Source organism: Danio rerio, chromosome 3 (assembly GCF_052040795.2).
Source record: "Danio rerio strain M-AB ecotype USA chromosome 3, GRCz13ab, whole genome shotgun sequence".
Taxonomy (NCBI): domain Eukaryota; kingdom Metazoa; phylum Chordata; class Actinopteri; order Cypriniformes; family Danionidae; genus Danio; species Danio rerio.
The window spans coordinates 32,594,946-32,618,851 of NC_141023.1; the positions used below are offsets into that span (position 1 = coordinate 32,594,946).

At 37.8% G+C, this 23,906-nt stretch overlaps 1 protein-coding gene across 3 annotated transcripts in view; it reads right to left on the reverse strand.

Annotated features, from left to right (window-relative positions):
• Positions 1-285: 285 nt before the first annotated feature.
• The window catches only part of rarab (retinoic acid receptor, alpha b), a 213,498-nt gene continuing 189,877 nt past the window's right edge, over positions 286-23,906 (reverse strand). For 2 of the 3 annotated variants that reach the window (XM_087242753.1, XM_087242752.2), the window contains exons 4-10: positions 19,267-19,415; positions 9,894-10,035; positions 4,464-4,624; positions 4,196-4,372; positions 3,891-4,095; positions 1,975-2,133; positions 690-1,897 (exon numbers count right to left, since the gene is read on the reverse strand). In XM_087242753.1, the coding sequence (XP_087098879.1) occupies positions 1,677-1,897; positions 1,975-2,133; positions 3,891-4,095; positions 4,196-4,372; positions 4,464-4,624; positions 9,894-10,035; positions 19,267-19,415 (1,214 nt within the window). In that variant the 3' untranslated portion in view covers positions 690-1,676. 3 annotated transcript variants of the gene reach the window in all.

The window sequence follows — 23,906 nt, forward strand, 5'->3', positions numbered from 1 at the left end:
ATGAATTAAAAGGGACAGTTCAGCCAAAAAATGAAAATAACATTATTTACTCTCTTGTTATGTGGTTTTAAATCTTTCTTTCTTCTGTTGAAGACAAAAGATGATATTTTGAAGAATGTTGGTTGCTGGCACCCATTGACCCCCATAATAAGAAAAAGTCAATGGGTGCCAGCAACTAACATTCTTCAAAAGATTTTTCTTTGCTTTTAACGAAAGAAAGAAACTGAACTTGAAGAGAAGGCTTTTGGGTGAACTATCCCTTTAAATCCTTTATCTTTTTTGTTGTTTTTTTTTCTACAGCTGTAATAGTGTCAGATCTGTATGTGTGTGAGTGGCCTCATGAATCCAGTGTTCTGTAGGGATCAGTGTGTTACAGAGGCAGAGTTGTTTGTGAGCTTTACTTGAAGTGATTGTCACACAGAGGCAGTGTTGTTGTTGACTGCTGTTCAATGATTGTTGCAGGAGAGCAGAGGCAGTGATGTTGTAAAGTACAGAAGAAGAGGAAGCGGCGGTGGAAGCATCTCAGGACACGTGACGGATGATTAGAAACGAATCGACCAATAACAGGGCTTCAAGATCCAGGTGCCGGACGTGTAACAAAAACATGGTTCTGTGTGAAATGCTCAACATTCTTAATACTTCTGAAATGCATTTAGCTAAAAATACACATTTTTCTTAGTGAATCGTTATTTTTGGAAATCTCTTTTATTTTGTAATCAGCTAATACTGTTTAGAAGGGGGTCTCTGTGTCTTTCGACAGGTGACAATTACAAAATGAAAAGCAAAAAAAAAAGCAATATTAAAAGCTACAGGAAGGCATTCGCCACTCCGTTAAAACCGAGATCTCACACACATCATAATCACAAGCCGCTTGTTTACAGGGGATCCTTCATTTCTGATGAAGTGTCATATCTCCAAATCGTCCGGACAAAACTGTGTTTTACCCCATCTTGATTGAAGCGCACACATCATTTTCAGTGCGACGTGCCCTTGTGCGTGACGTGAACAGGACTGTCTTGGAGTGAAGGTAACAGTGGGTCGACCATAACCATGTTCAACTCTTGAGACAAAAAGTGAGAGAAAAAGATAAGAAATGTTCTGCATTCCACCTAAGACCAAAAGAGTCAAATCTCATTTCTGTCAATATAGATTTCATATATTCATATATCTTTTGTACGAAAACAAAGAAACAGAACCAAAACAGCTGGAAAGTTCAAAATGTCCCTGACTTGTGGACAGCTGACGTCCTAAAGTCCTTTAGCTTGCTTTAAGGGATTGAAGTTTATAAAATAACGCTGAGGCCGAGAGAACGCGTCCTTCAGACGAGCTTCCCTGGGCCTTCACAGTTCGCGTGATGGGAGCAGAGCCGGGAAGACACAGTAAAGAGCCGCTTGCGCACACAGGGCGTTTGTTCTGTCATCTCTGTGAAGCAGCGCCACGTGAAAAGGCTCTTGTAGTCGCTGAATCACTGGAGGTTTTAATGACGGTGTGACTTTTGATCAGGCTCGGCCTGTGTGTAACTCTACTGGACTTCAGCGAATGAAAGCTGGCCAGATTTACTGTTCAGTCCGGGTCAAAGTCTACCGGAATTCTGCTCTCTGGCGCTGGTCGGCTGTGGCTTATTTCTGGTTAGGAACCAGTTTAATTCTGTATGGAGGTTTGTCTGGAGATGAAAGTCAAGGAGAGTGAGCCGAGGGGCTGCTGTGTGCCGAACTGGGAGACAAACTGGGGCTGCAGCTTCCTGGTGGAGCTCCCTTTCCACCACCACCACCACCACCTCCTCCAGCTCCTTTCGACCCGCCTCCCTCCAGACCCTCTGAATTTTCCAGCATCTCCTGAATGAGCGGAGGCATGGAGCCTGGGATCTCCATTTTCAGCGTTATTACTCGCTCCGCTCCTGTTTGAGAAGATAAGACGTTAGACTGGCTTCTAGTCGCTGATGTTTGATGTACAAAGACAGACAGCGAATCTCACCTTTAGCGCTGATGCTCCTCAGGTCTGTGATCTTCATCAGCATCTTAGGAAACATGTGTGGTTTATGAGGTCTCCGATTTCTCACGTAGATCTTCAGGGCCTCCAGCAAGGGCTCCTGAAGTTCATCCACCTTATCAGACTGCTCTAGATCCTGCCGATCTGAACACAGGTGCATCAAATGTAAATGTTAAGCAGAGAACAACAACAAAAAGTTACAAAGAGAGAGACGAAAAAAAAAAAAAACTGCAGAAAATCTTAAAGGCAAAGTTCACCTAAAAAAAAAAAAAAAAAATCAGTCATTTAATTACCCTTGACTTCAAACATTTATGAGTTTCTTTCTTCTGTTGAAAACAAAAGAAGATATCTTGAAGAATGCTAGAAACTTGTACTATTGGCTTCTATAGTATGGTTTTCCTACTATAAAAGTCAGTGGTTACAGGTTTGCAGCTTTTGTTCAAAATGCCTTCCATAGTGTTCAACAGAAGAAACCCGTTGGAGGAGTGTAAATAGCAAGCAAATGTATTGTGAACTATCACTTAGAGATGAAAAAAATTGTCTAAATGATGTGCAATATATAACTTGTACATAAAGGCACCTATCACAACTGCTAACTTTAACATGTTTTTCTGCCATTTACTCATATGTAGCTCATTATTAGAAACTATAATTATAAATAGCAGATAAATATACATACGCAAACACAAAATCAGATTGTTATGTATATTCACAAAAGCAAAGCACAATAGATGTAAGAGGATAACAAATATCGTATTAAAAGTGATGGAAATGACTCACAGAGAAAATTCAGTCACTTATGTGACTACTGATTAAATATCTTCAAAATCAGGGCCCCCCTCCTCCCTCCAACTGATGTCAAAAATAAAACAAGATTTGGCCCACCAAAACATAGACTTTGAACCTATATAATTGTTGTGCAGTCGCATCTAGCCACTTGTGGTTTTGACCCGCCACCTAGTTGACATTTGAAGTACTGCATTCAGACTATTACTGCATTCAGAGTATTACATATGCGTTTTAATTCTGTGAATGATTTAAAGGTTAAAAATATATGCCTATAAGTGCTATAATTTCACTAAAGCTCTATCATGGAAATGTTCACGGGTCGTTTGATTATTATTAGTTTTATACCACTCAAATTTTGTTCAACAAACACTTCTTCACGGCTTGATGGTGTAACAAATATGATAATTTTGTTAATAGTCGATTCAAATGGTCTCATGTAATAGATTTTCCTCATATGCTTATTAAGATTTGCATAAAAACTATGCACATTAGTGAAATTGTACTGCTAGTTGAACTGAACTTGTTAAAGTAAATGTGAATAAGTACATACTTTTCTCGTCTTTGTTGTAGTTTTACAAAAAAAAGAAAGATTCGTTTTCTAAAGAACAGTTTAGATTACCCAAACTGCTTTCTGCTGTTCTTACGCTATTGGGACAATATAATTGGTTGGGACAGAATAATATTTTTATGCCTATAAGTTGTAGTATTTTTAAAGCATTTTATCCCTTCAATATGTACAACAAGACAAAAAAAACTAGAGTTTTGACTGCATATAGTCTGTGGAAGAATGACTGAGTGTGTGTGTGCCATACACACAACAACCATAGAAATATTTCAGCAGCTGATGTGTGACATGATAAACTTGCTGATTTGCATCATCTCTGGTGACAGGTAATGTTTGAAATAAATATAAACGTCATATCTGTTGTCCTAAAATGCATCAGTTATGTCAGGTTTCCACTTTTTTTCTTGGACTTTAATGTTAAAGCGGCCTTTCTATGGATTGTCAGTAACTGAAATGGCAACTCCACCAATTTAAGTTTGAGACCACTGTTTAAGATCGACAAATTGAAACAAGATTAAAAAAATAAATGTGTCTAAAGCTGCAGTACCTCCACACAGCAGACAGATGGCGCTAAGAAGCCCAGTCTCTGCATCATCCATCTCCAGAGGCAGAAGCTGGTTGGCGAAAGCGAACACCAGATCTGTGAGAGGGCCAAAGCCGGCGTTGTGCATCTGTGTGCGGTTCAGTGTCAGACCATCTGAAAACGTCATGGTGTCCTGATCGGGTGTGTAGCGTGTACATATTCGCAGGATCTGAGGAAGAAAGTTCAAAAGTTTAAGCATACACCATCCAAAGAGTAGGTTTAAATGTGCACTGGTGTGTGTGAGAAAACAGCAGGTGTCGTTCCCTCACCAGGATGTCGAGACAGGCGGCCTTTAACAGGGTGATCTGATCTGCGATGGTGAGCGTGGTGAAGCCGGGTAACTGCTTGGCGAACTCCACTGTTTTAATGATGCATTTGGTGGAGAGCTCGCTAAATTTGTCCCACAGGTCGACATCCAGAGCCACCCTGTGGTCTGCGCTGTTGTTCTGTTGACAGACATCAATGTTTGCTGGGTTTAGTAGCTGAGAGTGTGATTTCTATCCATTAACTGCATCCATTTAAGACCTGGTGTCTTACCGTGGTGTATTTTCCCAGCTGACAGAGCGAGGGGAAGGTTTCCTGATGGGCCTTCCTCACCTGCTCGATCATCTTCTCCGTATCTGGACTTAAGACGTAATTTTCCAAACATTCTTGCTTCTTGTCGTCTTTCTTCCTTTTGTTCCGGTCGTTCCTAACAGCTGCAACAAGAAAAAATAAACACAGCTGTCAATCCATCTTAATTTTTAGTGATCAGATCAAACAAACACCTAGATTTAAATCTCATAGTACCACAAATGGCTACACATACTATATACGCACACACATACATCACTACACAATATACACCACAAGATGGCAGTAAAAGTCCAGCGTTCTTTTTCTCTGCCTGGTGAAAGTAGCAGCAGCAGCAGCCTATCATCCACTTGAACCTTTTTCAGATCCACACTCTTGTTGTGATTCAATCATTTTGGCAGCTAATTTACTTGGAAACAACAATGAATGAAAGAGGAGGAGACGGATTAAGTGGGAGACCAAGAGGACACGTATATACATGTGCGCACATACACGCATAAGGAAACAAACAGGGATGTAAAAATACATTTCCACTGAGATAAAGACAGCTGGATGCTTTGATGTGACAGTTCAAAAAAAGCTCACGGTAAGAGAACATCAACTGCTAAACAAGCAGTAAAAAGGAAGAATTCCTTAGATGTGATTCTCTGAGGTCTTCTCATCTCTTATTGTGACAATGTTTTCTGTTTTAAAGTGCAGAATAAATAGGAAAATAATGCATAAGACGGAAATTGCATTCATTATATCTGCAAGATGATTTCTAAAAACAGTAAAAGATGTGAACTTGGATACTATAAAAGGGCATAGGCTTGCCGATTAATCGAAAAGTAATCGAAATTGACATTCAGAACCTGTAATCAATTTCAGGATGATTTTTTCAAATACTTTCCCTACGCGTCACGTGACCAAGCTCTGTTAAAGGCTGGGGCTGATTTCTACCTTTGCAGCCACATCTGATCTCTGGTCAAGAAGGACGATAGACTAATTCTTAAGCTTTTCTTTGCACTACATTGATGATGGTTGGAAGCTGTGCCTTTAGACCTTATATAAACCTTGCCCGTGAACTATGAGGACAAAAAAATAAAATAAATAAATAAAATAAATGTTTAGTAATTGTAATTGAATGTTCAATTAATCAAGAGTTTGATTTTAGACCAAATCACCCAGCCCTAAAAGAGCATATGATTTCATGTAGGATTTCTGTGACACTAGCAAACAATTTGGAAAATTTTATTTAGCCAAATATTGGACAATGCTTTCATTATAATCATATTTACTGCAATTTAATGCATTCTTTATGAATAAAACTGTCAATATAGATTAAAATAAAGACTTAATATTAATGTATGCACCTTTTTTAAGAGGTACTGGCTTGTTCAACACCATTCCCCCTTTTTATATTACTCTTGCTTCACATGTAATCCCTTTTACTGATGCATTGACAATATATGATCTTGCAAATGATTTTTCCGTGCCTCTAGCAAACAAGTTCAGAACAAAGTCCCACTTGTACAATGGTTGGGCAAAATCAATCCCATCTCAATCCCACACCACTGGCTGAACAAACACTGCAGTATTTACACTTCTCAGGGAAATAAACCTGTGTGAGGTGTTTACTTACAGTTGTTCTGCAGTGCATATTAAACTAGCAAAAATAATAAATAACATTGCCAATTAAGAACTGCAGGTTTAAAAAGAATGTAAATCTGCAAGCAAACGCATTCGTGTTTCATCACACACACACACACACACACACACACACACACACACACACACACACACACACACACACACACACACACACACACACACACACACACACACACACACACACACACACAGATATGCTGATGGTGTGCAGCGTGTAGAGATGAGAAATGAATGTTGGTGGTTGTTAATAACAGTGACAAACGACCTCTGCTTTCACTAAAATCCAACCTAATCTAATCACGTCACATGACAAATATCAGGCTGCTTTAAAGAGCTTTAATCGGGCTCTCCCTCCGCGCCTGCATTCCTCCCTCCTTCCTCTCTTCCCTCTCTCAGTCTTTCTGTTTTCCCATAACCTCGCTATCACTCTCGCTTCTTGTTCTCACAGCTTCTATCGCTCCTTTATCTCATGTTTTCTTGCTGTTTTTGGTTAGGACTCCTTCCTTTGTCTAAAGATAACTCGATGGCTCTTCTTCTCCCTCCTCCATATGCACACCGGGAGAACAAAACGAAACAGAGAGAGAGAGGGGTGGTAAAGGATGATTCTCCCTCACTTTTCCCCACAGCCACATATTCATTTCTCCAGAGGGAGCTGGGTGCCAGCATGGGCTCAGAAAACACAATCTAATGGAGCCATTAAAGAACTATTAACGCAGGGAGGTAATCTTTCACGACACGACATGTGCAAGAAGACGAAACCTGCTTGCAAACAACTTTATGATGACAAGAGCGCGCCATCATTTCCGGGCGGAGAAAATGAAATATGTAAAATAACAAATCTGGGGCAGAGATTTCATCCTGCTCTGACAGAACCGGCAGACTGGTGCGTTCAGTGCGACACAAAGACGTATGTAAATCCTTGGTTATAATGAAACAAAAATACATCCAAACCCATACTCATTCAAATAATAAAGATCTAAAAAGATAAAAAAATTCATTTAAAAAGTGAAAATTGGTAGTTTTTGCGTTATTTCGAGCAAATTCGTACTTCCGGTTTGAAACGAGTTTTTGAAGCTGCGTCACGGCCTTGAGATCTTATCGTGTATGCCAGCGTGTAGACTGGACGTCTGTACCTGGGAGTGCCTTATTACGTCTTTGAGTGTGGGGCATTAATGCATGAGTAAGACTTGGTTCGAACCAATCAGCGCGCTCTATGATGCAACTTCATTAATATCCATGATAGCTTCGAAGACTGTTTTTACCAGTCACAGTGTTCAGACGGCAGAGAGACGCCACATTGTGTTGCCAAAACAAGCGTGCAGTGTTGCTTTTATAATTTGCTGCAGTGAAGGTTTTGTTTTCATTTTCTCTCTTTGAGAGAGCAGCTGGATGCACGTATGGATTAAAGTGCATGCGAAGCTCAAAACACCAATACGTGTCTAAGGATTTGTTGATTGTCCTGTCTCTATAAATTTGGTAGGTGAGCGACCAGTGGTCTTTGTTTATCCAGATGACGAAGTTAGTTCATATCGAACTAACTATTACACAGAGTGTAAACATGTTAACACCACAATCAAACTTACTGTCATGTACGATTTTCACTGCATTTTGTGATAGGAATAACACACACGAATTTCTGATGCTACCTGCCGAGTGCATCTAAGTTTCCGGGAAATGCAGAGGTTTTTTTTCTCTCATTCACGGTGCGTTAACAAACGTTGCATGAAAAATACTCGCTAGAGCAGTTCCTCAAATCAAATTTCTCGTTTGTCACGAGGGGCATGATTGAAATTCCTGAATGAAAGAGCCAAACTGCAGTTAAAGTCCACAATTTACTAATTTGTCAATTAATTTGATTACTTATGTCCATGTAAACACAAACACACAGGGGAAAAAGACAGTGAGTGTGTTTTGCCTCTGTATAAATCAGCGCGTGCCCAAACCAACACTCCCATTTTTATGCAAATTTTTATGCAAACAGTGCTGAACGCTCACTTTCCTGACTTTTTCCAAAGTAGAGGTGTAAAAAAAAACCTGCTGAAACAAGGGGGTTTCATGGCCAAATGTGCATCAAGTCTTTTTCACTGGTCACTTCAGCTATGTCCAGCAGGTGGAGACAGCAGGATCAGAGATATCAACGTCTGATAGAGGCCTTTAACCCACACTGTAGTTTAAGGCCATGGTTTAAAAGTTCACTTAACTTAGACATGTAGGCTCAATCCCAATTCTATTTATGTTATTTTTTGGTATTTATCTTCAGGATATCACTAAAGGCAATGATATCATGTTATCATAACAATCTAATGTGGCAATAAGATCATAACTGTACTGTGCACAGTGGCCATATTAATCTATGTAAACACACAAAACACAACATTAACATTATACCAGACACTGTAAAAAGCTGATTCCCAGTCACTAGACTTTTCTGATAGGGGATTCCAGTGTCATTAAGTGTCAGAATGGTGTGGGACTGATATACAAGAGTTATTATTATGGATTAAAGATATCAAAACTTAGCAGTTTTTATTTTAGCGTTTTTTAAACGCATGACAGTAAAACACAAACACAGTTATGAATGTATTAAAACATGTGCTTGTTTTGTTGTAAAAATTTGTAATACTAACAAAAAATGTTTGTTTGATCTCCTACTAATTTAACTTGATCTCCTTCCAGGTCAAGCTATGCTGTTGTTGTGGCTGGTGTATTCTGGGTAATTTTCTACCCCTTTGTTTTCAGTGTGGTCCTGAAAAATCTCAGTTCGAAAGGGTATCCACCCATTACACTTAGCCCTACACCTCCAAGCTTAAGAGAATTGGAACACCCCAACCCCTTCACACGAACGAGGGTTAGGGGGAAGGCTAAGGGGTAGAATTGGGATTGGGCTATAGTATAAAGCAGTAAAACTGTACTATTTGGCTCAACGGGAATGAATTTATTTCATCAATAACAGTAAAAAAAAATAAAAAATTGCTATGTTATAGCAACATATTGCTAAGATATGCTGAAATTTTGTACACTTATAATTTTATGTAATTGGTGCATGTTAGGATGGGACAATATTTAGTTGGGATACTGTACGTCCACCTGAAAATCTGGAATTGAAAAAACAAAACATCACCTTATACATTTCTAACAAGAAACTTACAAAATATCTGCATGGGGCATAATATTTACATAATATTTTAATTATTTAAAAAAAAAAATAATATATATATTATTTTTATATATATATATAATAAAATTATATATATATATATATATATATATATATATATATATATATATATATATATATATATATATATATATATTATTATAATAAAATTATATTATTATATAATATATATTATATAATAATATATATATTATTTTTATATATATATATATATATATATATATATATATATATATATATATATATAATAAAATTATTATATATATATATATATATATATATATATATATATATATATATATATATATATATATATATATATATTTATATATAATAATTTTGACTCATGCAATGTATTTTGGCCAACTGCCAAACATGTACCAGACTTCCAGCTGGCGTTTCTGTGTGGAGTTTGCATGTTCTCCCAACGTTCGCATGGGTTTCCTCTGGGTATGGTACTATAGCAAGATAATAGTCTCCCAAAACCTTACTATGACTTCAAGTCATTTCATGAACATATTTTTGGTCATGTAGCACGCATGCAGTGTAGTACCCAAGACACTTACATTCTTTAGACATGCCCACTTCCAGGCACTTCTGCAGTCGGCAGTACTGGCAGCGGTTTCGGGTGACCTTGTTGATGATACAGCTCTTCTCTCTGTGGCAGGTGTACACCATGTTCTTCTGAATGCTTCTCCGGAAAAAACCCTGAGGAGAAATGCAAACATGAAGGTTTACTATAGCTGGAAGATGCACAAATGACACACACTCATGCGAATTAACACCAACCCCCAAAAGTCATCACGACTGCGAAGGAACGGTTACATAAACCCACTTATGATTCACCAGATATTCATGTATGCGCATCTTTGCTATACACAAACACACAAAAACACAAATAAACAACCGTGGCATAAACACGACTCTCTCAGGCACCCAAACACTTCATTTCTTGGCATAATGGCCAGCTGAGCTCAGCTTGGATTGAGCAGTGTTATGGCTGCTGGGTATTATCTCCCAGTTCAAGTGCCCAGAGGTTCCCATTGGCTAATACCCAGCAGAGCTTAACCCTCATAGACTCAAGCGGAGGGATGCAAATGAGAGATTCACATTATTCTGCTGATCTTAATTACTGCTTGGTCAGACTCTCGAGGGCAGAGAGTCAGTCAGAGGTCATGAACGGCTAAAAAGATGCAGCTGAAGCCACATACAATCAAAGAGCAGACGTCAAACACTGCGTGCGTAGGCTTGTGGAAGAGATTTCAGCTGCTGTGCTGCAACCACGGCGCTCTGGCAGAGGATTAGACAGTGAAAGCTTCACTCGTGACTGCCGCTGGGCACATGGGTATCAGCATCTCTCTCTCTCTCTCTCTCTCTCTCTCTCTCTGTGTGTGTGTGTGCAGGAGTCGCTGACTGGGAAACACAGTATGTGGGTTCAAAGCATCCATAAGAAAAACAAGATCCAGAGGAATCCCTGCATTCTACAGATTTGTGGCGGAAATATTTTATAAAACAGATGGTTTCGCATCTGAAATGGATTCTAGAAGCTACACTGCTACAGATGTTATTAGAAGAGATGGATGATTCCAAAATACTAACTGACACAAATACAACAATCTGGTAATCTCAAAATTAATGCCTCGGCTGATAGTTGAAAAACAGCCAATATAAAAACGCAATACCATAGTAAGAATAATAATAAATACAGTCAGAAATATATAGAATTTTCATTAATTTCATACATAATAACAATTTCTGCATTTGCCATGTGAACACACAAAAGAGATGATACAAAATACTCATTCAGTAAGGTTAACTGATCCTGCAATTGTAAAAATACTTGTTGCTTTTCTAAAATAACTGCATTGAAAACTAATATGAAACTAATATCAAGCTAAAACATTTGAACTGCATTAAAAAAAAAAGTCTTACTGAAACTTCTATCAATCTCAAACTTAGCTATAGAGAGTACTGCATTTCTCTGAATTTGCATTCTAGTCATGGTACAGTTTTCAATGCAAGCCTACAGTAAAAACAACATCCAGCCTTTGTGCTCTAGAAACAATAATCCCAAAGGCTTTTAGCGGAAAAGCCTTCAACATATCAGTCAGGGCACCCAGTGAAGCTTTTAGTGTACGTGTGCTTTTGACAGGTCTGTCCAGCAGCTGCCATATAAAAACACTCATGTCATTTCACCAAAAGCTGTCCAAGGACATGTCCTGCATGCTGAAAGGACGCGTCCCTCTCACACTCGGTCTCAGCTATGAAAAAGTAATAAAGGAAAAGGTGAGCATGGCAGATGTGTGACAGAACGTGTGCTCGCCTCGCAGAGCTGAAATGGCTTTCTAATGCGCTGCCCAGAGGCCTGATCTCCCTACAGAGGAGCTCTCATTCATCGGCCATGTTTAATTCATGCCAGCTCTGATCTTCTGGAGGTCATTGTTGGAGGTCATTGTGGTAGATTCAGATGAAAAAGCTTCCACCGAATACAGCATCTGCAGGTTAGTCGCTAAGGTACATGCACATTGTATGAAGTTCAATGCTGCACATTTTCTTTTAATTCCACTTTGAACTAAAATAATTTCACACATTTTGAAAACTAGTGCTCTTACAGAAAATTCTTCTTGCAGTTGTTACATACTTTGTATGTGCTGTACTGAAATATGGCCACACATTTTTTTTACACAGTTTACAAGAAATATGAAGCATTCGCTTCATCCTGTCCCAAAAAAAAAAGGAATGCGTGAAATCTGGCCAACGGTACCCTTTGTACAGCCGACTGCCGTCTCACCTGAAGAGCTGATTCACTGATAACAAACCCATGACAAATGTCACACCAATCCACAATCAAAAGGCCTCTTTTTCTCAACCTGCTTCACTCTCTGCTCTGTGCCGCCACTGCTCAGGTCTGAAAGCCACAGGAATGAGGCTCAATATCATCACAAGGTGTGAAGAATGCTCTGGCAACAAAGGGGCATCTGGGTAATTCCACTGGATTACGGGCCGCAGCGGTGGGCCATTAAAAGAAAAGGGAACAGATACTCTGAGCAATGGCTGCTGAAAATGCTAGTGTTCATTTAATTTCAAAATATTGTTGTTTCATTACCATGAGACATTTTTTTCCAGCAGCCTATTTTACACGGTTTCTGAAAGAATCTACAAAACACCCATGTGACGACTCTTTGATCTGGTGCATCTTCTAATCAAGATGTGGCTTAATTCTGAAAAACATGTCATGGTACCAAAAACGTTTCACACTATTTTGTCACAGTATTATTGCTTAAAAAATGCACCCAGGGGCAGCACTGTGGCTCAGTGGTTAGCACTGTGGCCTCACAGCAAGAAGGTTGCTTGTTCGAGCCCTGACTTTTCTGTGTGGGGTTTGCATGTTCTCCCCATGTTTGCATGGGTTTCCACCACAGTCCAAAGACATGCAGTAAATTGGATAAACTAAATTGGCCCGTGTATGTGTGTGAATGCTAGTGAATAGCTGTTTCCCACTGCAGTGTTGCAGCTGGAAGGGCATTCACTGCATAAAAACATGCTGGATAAGTTTGTGGTTCATTCCACTGTGGTGACCACTGATAAATAAAGAGACTAATCCGAAGGGAAATGAATGAATGATTAAATGCAGCCTTGGTAAAGAAAGGGACAAAAAAATAAAAAGTTGATCCCCAAAATTGTAAGGGTAGCAAAATCGCTATGTAAAAATGATGTTGTTATTGTAAAAATGTAAGCATTGCTGGTTTTACTTCCTTTCCAACATTGTTGATATTATTGACAGTGGCAGATGTAGCTTGCATTAACACTGCACCGACCCCATTATTTAACAAAGCAATTTCATCTCATCTGTTTACCTTTCTCAACATGTAACTGTTACTACATTACTACATACTACAGCAGAGAGACTATTTAGGAATTGGTGGATGCTCTACACATGATCGACACTGAAAAAAAATCTATGAGTGCACAAAAGCAAATCACCCATCGATCAGATGTCATTTGGGAAGCAAAATCAATTGCTATTTGGTATAAGAAAGTGTTGTTGCTTCTATCAGCCTTTATTAACAGCAAGAACAAAAAAGACTTATCCAGATTCAAACTTGGAAGAAAATTCTTGTCCGAGATGCAGGAATAGGATTAAAAAAAATGCATATGTGAAAGAGCTAGAGGACATTATGGACACAGGGCTGATCTGTGATCCTAATCTCTCACTGGGCATCATCTGACCTCTGTGTACCACAATATGACCCAGCCCTGACCTGCTGGGGAGATCCTGTGAACCGAATGTAGCAGGAAGGAAATGGTTTGATGTCTGCTGTGGCTCCCATTGGCAGAGCACTAAGCCTCTTTAGTGTCTCCACTAATCCTGGACATGAGCACAAACCCCCAGGCGCACTGAGACAACGGAGGAGCCTGTGTGTGTTGGTGTTTGTGTGAAGTGTGCACTCCATTTCCACTGGATTTGGAGAAAAGAGAGCATTAGATCAAAATAGGGCCGCCTGTCTGTTTGGTGTGACTAAAAGCGGCTGTGCGTAAGATTAAAGTTATTGTACTCTGTTAGGTGTGAAGATTTAGTGAGCTGCCTTCCTAAGGAATAAAATAGTCTCATGTATACTGCAGGTCTTGATGAACAATATATTACTCTTTTTTTTTTATTTTTAAATAAAGTAATTATTCAGTTTCCTATTAAAAGCAATCCCTATTCATTATACACTAGCAAACCAGCATAACATATTGACCCATAAAATCTTAGGCTGAAAAATAGGTTAAAAATGGTATGATTTGCAATTGGTGCAGACAAAATGAGAATACAAGCCACAACTTGATCTTTAAAGGTCAGAAAAAACAATGCTTCAACATGACTCTGGTGGCTTTAACCTTCGTCCTCCACTGTGCCTTTGAAAAGCATCATATGAACATGGCTGGCATCCAGCCGAGTTGACATCATTCACCACCAATGACAGAGGACGTCATTCACCGTACCCACTCACATGCATGGCAGACACAAATAAAAGTATACGATTCATATCGAATTAATTTCCACAGTAAAAATTAGGCCTGAAACCAACTGAGAATAACTAAATCTGTGTGCCTTTGTTCTTGATTACACATTAGTGGGTCATATCTGATCTGTGCCACATGGGAGGGGAGGAAAAGAGAAAAAAAAAACTGAAGTGAGATACTAAAATTGGACCACTTGAACCATGTAAATGTAGCATTTACAATGTTTCCCCATTGTGAAGCTTGTCCTATATTGCATTGCAACAAGCTCAGTGGAGAAAATCTGGGAACAACAGTAGCGGCATATAAAAAGTCAAATCTACAACTTTGATGAATGCTATACATGCAAAAAATCGATTCGACTCTACACACAATCTTAATTCTGCTTTTCTACGATTCTGCCAATTATATTATCAAGGTTTTGAAAGAAGTGTAACAGCATATATACAATAATGAATACAATAAATAGAGTGAAAATAAATACCTTTTAGGACCTTTACCTATATTTTAGTACTTTATAACCGCTTTAGGTTTCAACCGGAAACACTGGCAAGATTTTAACTAACAGTTTATTTACTAAATATTAATTTAAGGCACTAATCCAAAACTAAAACGTTATACTGAAAAAAGTCTATTAAATCTAGCTGATTCAGCAGGTGGTGGCTATAGAAATACAGAAATAATGGAGTTGCCTTGGTTACTGCAATAAACAAAGCAAAGCAAGCAAATCTAGCAAGATTTTATTTATTTTATAAACTAAACATCATCCTGATATTAACAGAATTCAGGTTAACTTTAACATTCAACCATACATTGCATAATCAAAAATGATATCGAATTAAATATCTTGCAAAATGGCATTTAAGACTTTAAGGGCCTTAACAATCTCTACATTGATTTATCAACTTTTAAAACTTTAAGACCCTGTGTACACCGTGTTAAAGCGGTTGCACAAGTCTTCATGTTTCATAATCGTTGCTCAGAAACATGGATACCTCCAAATGGTGTAGAAAGTGTCACATGCTGTTTAATAAGGCATAATTCACCCCAAAATGTAATTTCTATCTTAATGTAAAAAGATATTTGTGGCCACAAAATCACACATGAGCTGACGCATTGTTTGTTTACTACCAAGACAACGCGTGTGTGTTCGACAGGGATGTCTAATTTAGTGAACAGAGCATGCATAAGCTGTGAACAACAGGTAATAAAGTTCTAAAATAACATTCAGTTTGGGAACTGGGAATAACGTTCAAGAGGGAATCTGAAGATGACAATGTTTCATTTTGAAATAAAATAGTCTAATTATGTTGTCAACGACAAATGGCAAGCATATGTCTCAAACATTATTATTCAACTTCAGAATTATGAAGAGTTGTATTTTGATGCTATCACTTTACTGTGAATTAGTAACCAAGACACAGTCTATACAAAATTTAGGGTTTTAACCAACAGTAGACCTACACGTAGGCCTAAAATTATAATTGTTGTTGTTTTACCATATGTTTGAGAAATCAGAATATTACTATAACTTTTATTTTACATCTACAGAATCGAGAGAAGATTGTGATCTGGATTTTAAGCAAAACAAAAAATAGTGATACTCATTGTATTCTACCGAGAAGCTACCAAACATTAACATTTGATGGTGTCGTATCTAATACTGACTAATTGAACCTTTAATCTGCTGCCCACAACATGGATGTGATAAATGTGGAGTATATGCTGTAGATGTTATTGTTAACTATTCCTCAATCAAATTGAATCAAACCGTTAGGCTCAATTAAGTGATTCATAGGTTTCAAAGGTAACAGTCGGTGGAGCTACCACTTGAGCAAAAAGAGCATCAACAATCTTTACAAATGTGCAAAAAAGTTTTTAACTTCAGGACATATATCCCAAACGCTGCCTCCTCCTTTTGTTCATCTGAAAGCAGACAGGCTGTAGGGGCGAGAGCAGGAGAGTGATGGGTGCTTTTTGAAGGAAAAGACAAGCGCTGATATGTCCTCCCACCGTTCAAAGGCAGCGAGAAAGGGAGAAGATAGCACATGCAAATTTAATGAAGTCATGTTTATTTCTCGGCGAGCTGTAGCGTGTGTATGTGCGCACGTGCACACTCTCCACCCACGCTTCCCTGCGGCGGCGCTCGGATAAGGGGGCTTTGTAACTATCATAGTTCAACTCCAAACCCCTGTGCTTCTCTTTCTCTGGGAGACACAGGGTAGATCATACACTGTATACACAACCAGTTTTCAATTATTAAGTAGCACAGAAATAAAAGACTCGAGTTCACCGCTGTGCCAATGGGGGCTTTTTTTCCCCCCACAGAGAAAATGTCAGTGCTGGAGGTTGTCAACGGTGGCAATGCCAGAAAACACCCAAGGGGACTGAATATGAACTAGGCATGAATCCCAAATGTGTACCATGAGCCATTCTTTCGTATGAGGATGCACCAGTATTATATTAAACGGTTATTAAATGAGTGCTTTTACAGCTAGACTTCAAGAGCATGCAAGATGACATCCCTTTAATACACTTCAGTAATCTAATTTAAAAAAAGGAAACGAGTATGAACAACTTAAAGGTTAATATATGACATCAATCAAAATGGAAAATATGCACACTAAATTAAGTACATACACACAAGACCATAGTATTAAATACCAAAGTCTATTTTTGTTGATCCAGTTGTACCAGCTGAACAACATGGAATTTGCAGAGAGTTCAATTAACCTACCAATATACTACTGAAACCAATTGCTATCATATCAGAGACGGAATTTTTGAAGCACCTGGAAATATTGTACCACTGGCTCAGGATAATACATTTCACATAATAAGCAGCAGACATTCCAAAGGTAGAAAACGCATCCATCCAGATTATTTTATAGCGCTCACCTGGTCAAATGCATTCATTTCGGCTCAAATAGCTTTTGCTATTTAATCCTTTATAGTGTTTTTAATAATATTCGGATTGCTGCATTGGCAGTGGTGTTCATTACAGCAATGCCTATAGACTTAACAGGTGATTTATTTTCAATCATACATATTCAAATGTTAATCTGGCCTACAACATTGATGATTCAGTGACTATTTATAGGCCTTTTGTTTGTTAACTCTGACTTTCTAAAATTTTCATCAAACATCTGTTTACTCTGAACATGTATAGATAATGATACACAAAGCATTTTTTGTTATTATTATTCATAATAAAGTAGGCTTTTTTGCAACTTCAGTCAATATCATGATAATCTGCTTGTTATGTAATACTGTTTGGAATGGAATTTGTTTTTTTTTTCTTTCAGCACCACTTGTCCTCTTCTCCTGTGGGATTTAATGTTTTTGGAATATTTTCATTTATTTTTATGTTTTCTATATAATTCTTCTTTACTATTACTATTTTCTGTTTATGTTAGATTTTGTATAATGAATGATTCTTTTATTTATTTTTATTTTTTTGCTGCATGGTTCTTTTCATCTAGTATTACACAAAATGGTCACAGTATAAAGGTTACATATTTCAGTCTCTAGATTAACAACGAGAAGTCATAACAGTATGGAATATGGTTTCTGGGTCTAAGCCACTACTCATTTGAATTGAGAAAATATTAATTTATGAACACTTTCTGGTCATATCATACATTAAAGTGAACTATATAAAATCATGGTGCATGGGATGCAGTAAGGACAGAGACTGTTGTGTACAACAATATTTTAACAATTTATTGAAAATGTATCAATTTCTGGCCATTGGATACTAGGCATATATTGAGGCCCGTTGAGGGGTGTCAGGGGTGGAGTGAGCGACGTATCTGAGTAGGGGCGAGAGGGGTGTGCAATGTATTTAATGACCGGTTTGCAAGAAATTATCATTCATTTGCGGGCATTTGGGAGTCTCTGTGCACTTGCGGGATACTCCTAGTCTTAGCAACTGGATGAATGTAAAGGAGGATTAAGCAAAATTGTTTCTACTCTATAACTAATGTTTTTAACTCACAGCAATAAAACTTTACAATGAGTGCAACAGTTTGTATTCTATGGTTTATTATTATAATTTTTCATTTTCCATATCTGCAATTCCTGTATTTTGGCATTTTTTTGCAGTCCACTTAGAATCCAACATGTAAATCAATGTTTTCTTTATTGGCATTGATTGTTTTGAAATTTAAATGTCATTGACATGCCTGTGTTTTAATTTCTGTAATAAATATGGCTGTCAAGCAGGATCTTGATGGTTTATAGTGGGTATGTTGTTTGCATTAAGAAATCTGTGTTACAAGTTAAACAAAAATTCTATTAAACAATTATATTTTGAATTTAAATAGTTTTTGTCTTGCGTTTACATTAATTTTACATTTAAATAGCCAAAACTACAAGTTTCAGTATTTTAAATGCGATTAATCGCGATTATTTTTTTAAAAAAGGTGCGATTAATTAGTTAATTTTTTTAATCGATTGACCGCACTAATATATATATATATATATATATATATATATATATATATATATATATATATATATATATGTATATGTATATATATATATATATATATATATATATATATATATATATATATATATATATATATATATATATATAGCAAATGTGATTTTTCAAAGTATTACATTACTTTGTAAACAGTTATTATTACTATTTGTTGAGTCTCCACCATACAGTTTGATAGCGCGCTTGGACACTGAAGCCACTTTGCGTGATGTCACACTTAACAAGCGGATACTGTTTATCATCATAAAAGTGCCAATAATCACCAAATAATCACAACAAGGAAAACTGGCAGAAGCCTAGTCTTGATAATCTAAACAAGAGATGCATATGAACCCATGTTAATATAAGGTGTACACAGTAATATGATCAGCAAAGCACTGCCGATCAGACCACTGAAATGTCAATATCAGTTGGAAGCGTGGCCTTACCTTACACCCTTCACATGCGCTGACTCCATAGTGGTAGCCCGAGGACTTGTCCTGGCAGACAAAACAGGGCTTGTAGACCCGTGGTGGAGGTGGCGGTGAAGGAGGGCTGGGTACGATCTCCTCTGAGCTTGTGCTCTGGGTCTCCACAGCTACAAGAAAACAGAAACGGACATTAGTTTACCTCATTAATGTGCTATAATTCTCCCACACAGATGCATCCGAGAAAACAGCATGTTGTCATTTAGCAAGTCCACAAAGACCTTCAACATTCAAAAGAGTCCTGCACTCCACAGGATGGCTCAGCCAGGGGAAAATGTGCATCCTGATCAGCGGCGAAGGTCACGCCTGTCAGGAGAACGTCTCCATTCCTGGAGCGAGCAGTCAGAGAGGCTGGTGTCACGCTCTCCTTACACTCTCACTTTGCTTTCTTCCCCGTTTCAGCTGCTACCGACTGGGACGAGTGCCAGCCTTAATTAATAAAGTCATGACAGTCAGCTGGGGCGTGGAGGGAGAAACCACATGCTGTGCTGGAGTGGAGTGGCCGCCCGAGCAGCACAGCACTATCAAGAGCTGCCATGATCCAGAGCTTATGAAACCACCACGCGACTTAAATAGCAGACCATGAGGGGAAACCCACAACTCAGAGAACACACTGCCCTCTCCACGGGTCAAGAGTACAAAACAGCAAAGAAATGCGTTTAGAAATAGCCAAAATTCTCCACATAGCTGCATGAATATGCCCACATGTAAAAAATTGTCTGCGATACGCCAATGATGGCACCAGTATAGTTTTAAAAACATTTTGATGGACGTTTTCACTTTGCAACCCGTATGTTTCTCTTCTCTGCCACCATCTTCTCTCTCATCCTGCCGTGTTCCACAAATGCCATGTAGGTAAATGACAGATGAAGAGAAAAGTTCTCAGTGAAGGAAAACATGCTACTATGTGGGTGCAGTGACTGGGTCTGTCAGCAATTGAGCTATGAAGAGATTCAGGTGTAGTTTTAATAATCCATGACAGATGTCACAAAGAGTCAAACTGTAGACCTCAAGTTCAGCTCACACTGTGTGATTTTTAATAATCCTAACTGACTGTAGCCTGTCAGACCACACAAACATGGTTCCCATGTCACACTGTAAGATCTCATAATGTCAGACTGAACAATCAAGATGCGCCAAACACAAACATGCAAGAAAACTGAGGTCATCCATCTGTGACACATTTGCTAACCCATGATCTGAAATGATCAAACAAACATTCTGTAATTTTGCTCAAAGTGTGCCTCAATAATGGTTTGAAGATTGTTGATTGCATCATCAGATACAGGACTCCTATTAGTTCCTGGTTTGACAGTCATCCTAGCTCAAGTCATACTACAGGATAACGTTTGAAAACTTCTGACTCTGCCAGAACTTCATCAGAGGGAAAACCTGAACACAAGGGTCATTAAGTAGCTGTCAGTAATCATGTCAAACTAACAATCACAAATCTTAACCTAGGATTTCAGGAGTCTTAAGATTTCCCAAATTTGTCTCAGAGGACCAAATTGTGGCTAAAAATTGCAAAGTGTGAGCAGGGCTTCATATTTAAGCATTAGCTGATGAATGTTGATGAATGGAACATTAGTCAGCTTCAGGCTGGTTCTCCACATCAGCTCTAGTTGGGCTCTTGCTGTGGTAGTTCTCCTGATTCAGCACGTTGAACTGAAGTTGGGATTTTCAGAGAGTCATCACTCAAACTTAAGTTTAGCGGGCACATAGCAAGTACAAAAAGGAAAGTAAGAAATTTGAGTAAAGACATCAAGACAACACTGACATAACCAGGGAGTTTTCTGTGAAACAGGATGTACCGTCAGGACATTTTTATGGTCCAATACTTTTTGTCCTAAAGAACCAAGAAGCCTTTAATCACCCTAAAATTGCAAATCCTGAGGCCACTTGGTAGCTGGTTGCAGAACTAAGGATTCTAGAGCATATATGATTAGATTAAAACAAACAAACGAAAGAATGTTCCTCATCTTATTGCAATCGTTCCATATATGGAAGAAATAAAAACTGTAAATGAGCATTTCCAGCGTTACTGATGTGAAATTTGCAGTAAAGCTTCAAAAAGAAAGTATTTGTTAACATTATATTAAAGCACCTGTTTTTCCAAAACAACTAATCACAGAGTTATGGGATCAGAAAAATATCAGTCAATAAACATGTTTTATATTTTAAATGAGGAAAATAAACATCTGTTATGGATGTGACCAAAAAAGTCTGCAAGTTTACAGTATACAACATACTTTTTAGAAAATCTGTGAATTAAGCTGCACAACCCAAAAGAAATGATGCTACTCAAAAGGATGAGATCGGCTCACTATAGAACAAAAATGATTGATTTAATTTTATTTAACATTTTTGCATTTATTAGGAAAAAAGCTTGGTTATGGATGTGACATCTCTTCATAATGGATGTGGTGTGAAATCTGCACTTGTGTGTCTTTGGTGGATCAAATATAATTGTTTGAAAACATTGACAGGGACATTTAGAGTACTTTTACAGCACTTTAAAAAACAGGCCTGGACACAAAAAAAAGAGTTTCAATATTTTGGTGAAAACTTCATTATTTTATGGCAAGGTTGGCATTTGCATGGAATCGCTCAAATATTTGTATTTGCCAAAATTACACAGTAATATTTTACTTATTTACTTATTTTTTTAATTATCTTTGCTAATCAAGGCTACACACTTTTAACACACAATTTCAAAAAAAAAAAAAAAGGAATCTAAAGAATGTTTCTGATTTTCTGATAATTCATTTAAAGTCCAACTCATCTGTTAATGATAAACATGTCAGTTTTTTGGAAAAACAGATTTTCTTTTGTGGGATTTGTTAATCAATATAAAGAAATTTAACTGCATTCATATGAAAGTCTTTCATAACAATGTTAAGGTTTTCATTGACACTTTTGTTTAATTGAATTATCCAAATTCAATAATATTTGTGATGGGGTATTGAAACCTTGATCTGATAAATCGGTTTGTGATGGTTGTGGGGTCTGTGACAGGCAGTGAGGTCTGCTTTACACTTATCTAAGTAAGTCAGATATCTAATCAACCTTAAACAGAAACAGAGTCTGTGCCAACCTTTAGCACAGCCAAAACCTCACAAACGCAAACATCAAGACCACCAAACAAATGCCTGAATGATGAGACAACTTTCTCTTTAATCATTAGAAAACTGGTGACATTCATTTAACAGTGCATTTAAACAGATCTTGCACACCTTCGTCTACTGCGAGAGGTATGACAGAAAATGAGGCCTCATCTCCACCTCGCAACACCCACACTGTTGCTGAGCCGGTGGGCAACCGTATGAGTCTATTTCCTGTGTTCAGAAAAAGCACAGTCAAAAAGCTAAAAATACACGCACTGGCACCGGCACAGAGTCAGATGAGGATGTCGAGTTCTTATCTCTTTCCACACACAACCAGCAAACGTCCCCACAAACACGCATCCCCAGCACATGATCGAACGCAAAGCGACTTGTGTTGAGAGAGCTGAAGTGTTTTATTTAGCAAAGGTTGAAAAACAAGATAAAAATACAATAATGATGTGAAACTGTGAAATAAAAAACAGAATCAATCAGGCAGTAATCATTTGGGTTAGTTGAGTTTCCCAGACTTACAGAATTCACCTGACCATTGCATTTCATCAAATTCCTAGAAACAGCCATAAAACTATAGAAATTAGCATTTTTTCCAAACCACAAGAATTTGCTAATAATACTAGGTTTATCATGAAGGCCGGAACGAACCCTTGATTTTCTTTGCCAATATTTAGGCCCTGTTTACATGTTTTAGTTTTAAAACTCATAACTTTTGTAACGGTTACGCCTTCTGTCCACATTACACCAGAGTTTTTGAGCCCCGAAAACAGAAATTTTTGGAGACGCTGAAGAGACCATTTTGGTTTTAAAATGCTGCTGCTCCATATCAGTGTGGATGAGGGTAAAAGAAGACATCTGAAAAGACATCTGCAGACATTCGGATCTGATTGGGGCTTTTTCTCAATATTTAGTGCACAAATTTAAGTCTTGCACACTTTCCTGATGTTTAGAATTTGCTAGTTTGTTATGGAAAACAAACTGCTGAAGACACGTCGAGTAAATCTTCAAAGGAAAAAAGAGTACTTACATTATCATTCGCATCAACCTGCCTACATTGTTTCACCACATTAAAAATAAAATGAAAACATGATATAAGGAACTGCCTCTTTTCATTTTGATACTAACAATTTAACAGACACCAAAACTGTTGAGGCATTGTGTAGCTACATATTTATATGACTGTCAACGTCACTTTACTGTATGCATATTTATAACAAAACGAAGCTTATAACATAACTGCCTCCTTTCATTTTCAATAAAATTAATGAAAGGAATGTCTCTTGCTGAATTTCAGTTTGTTTTAATAATCAATACTGGAAATCAACATGATAACTTTATACAATATAGCAAAATAAAGTCAAGCGATCAGTCAAATGTGCAGAATCAGTGTACATGGTTACATAATTTAATATTTTGTGCTCAGCCAAAACACGTTACCTGAGAACATGTAATAGACTCAAAAGACCTAAAAGTCATTAGATAGAG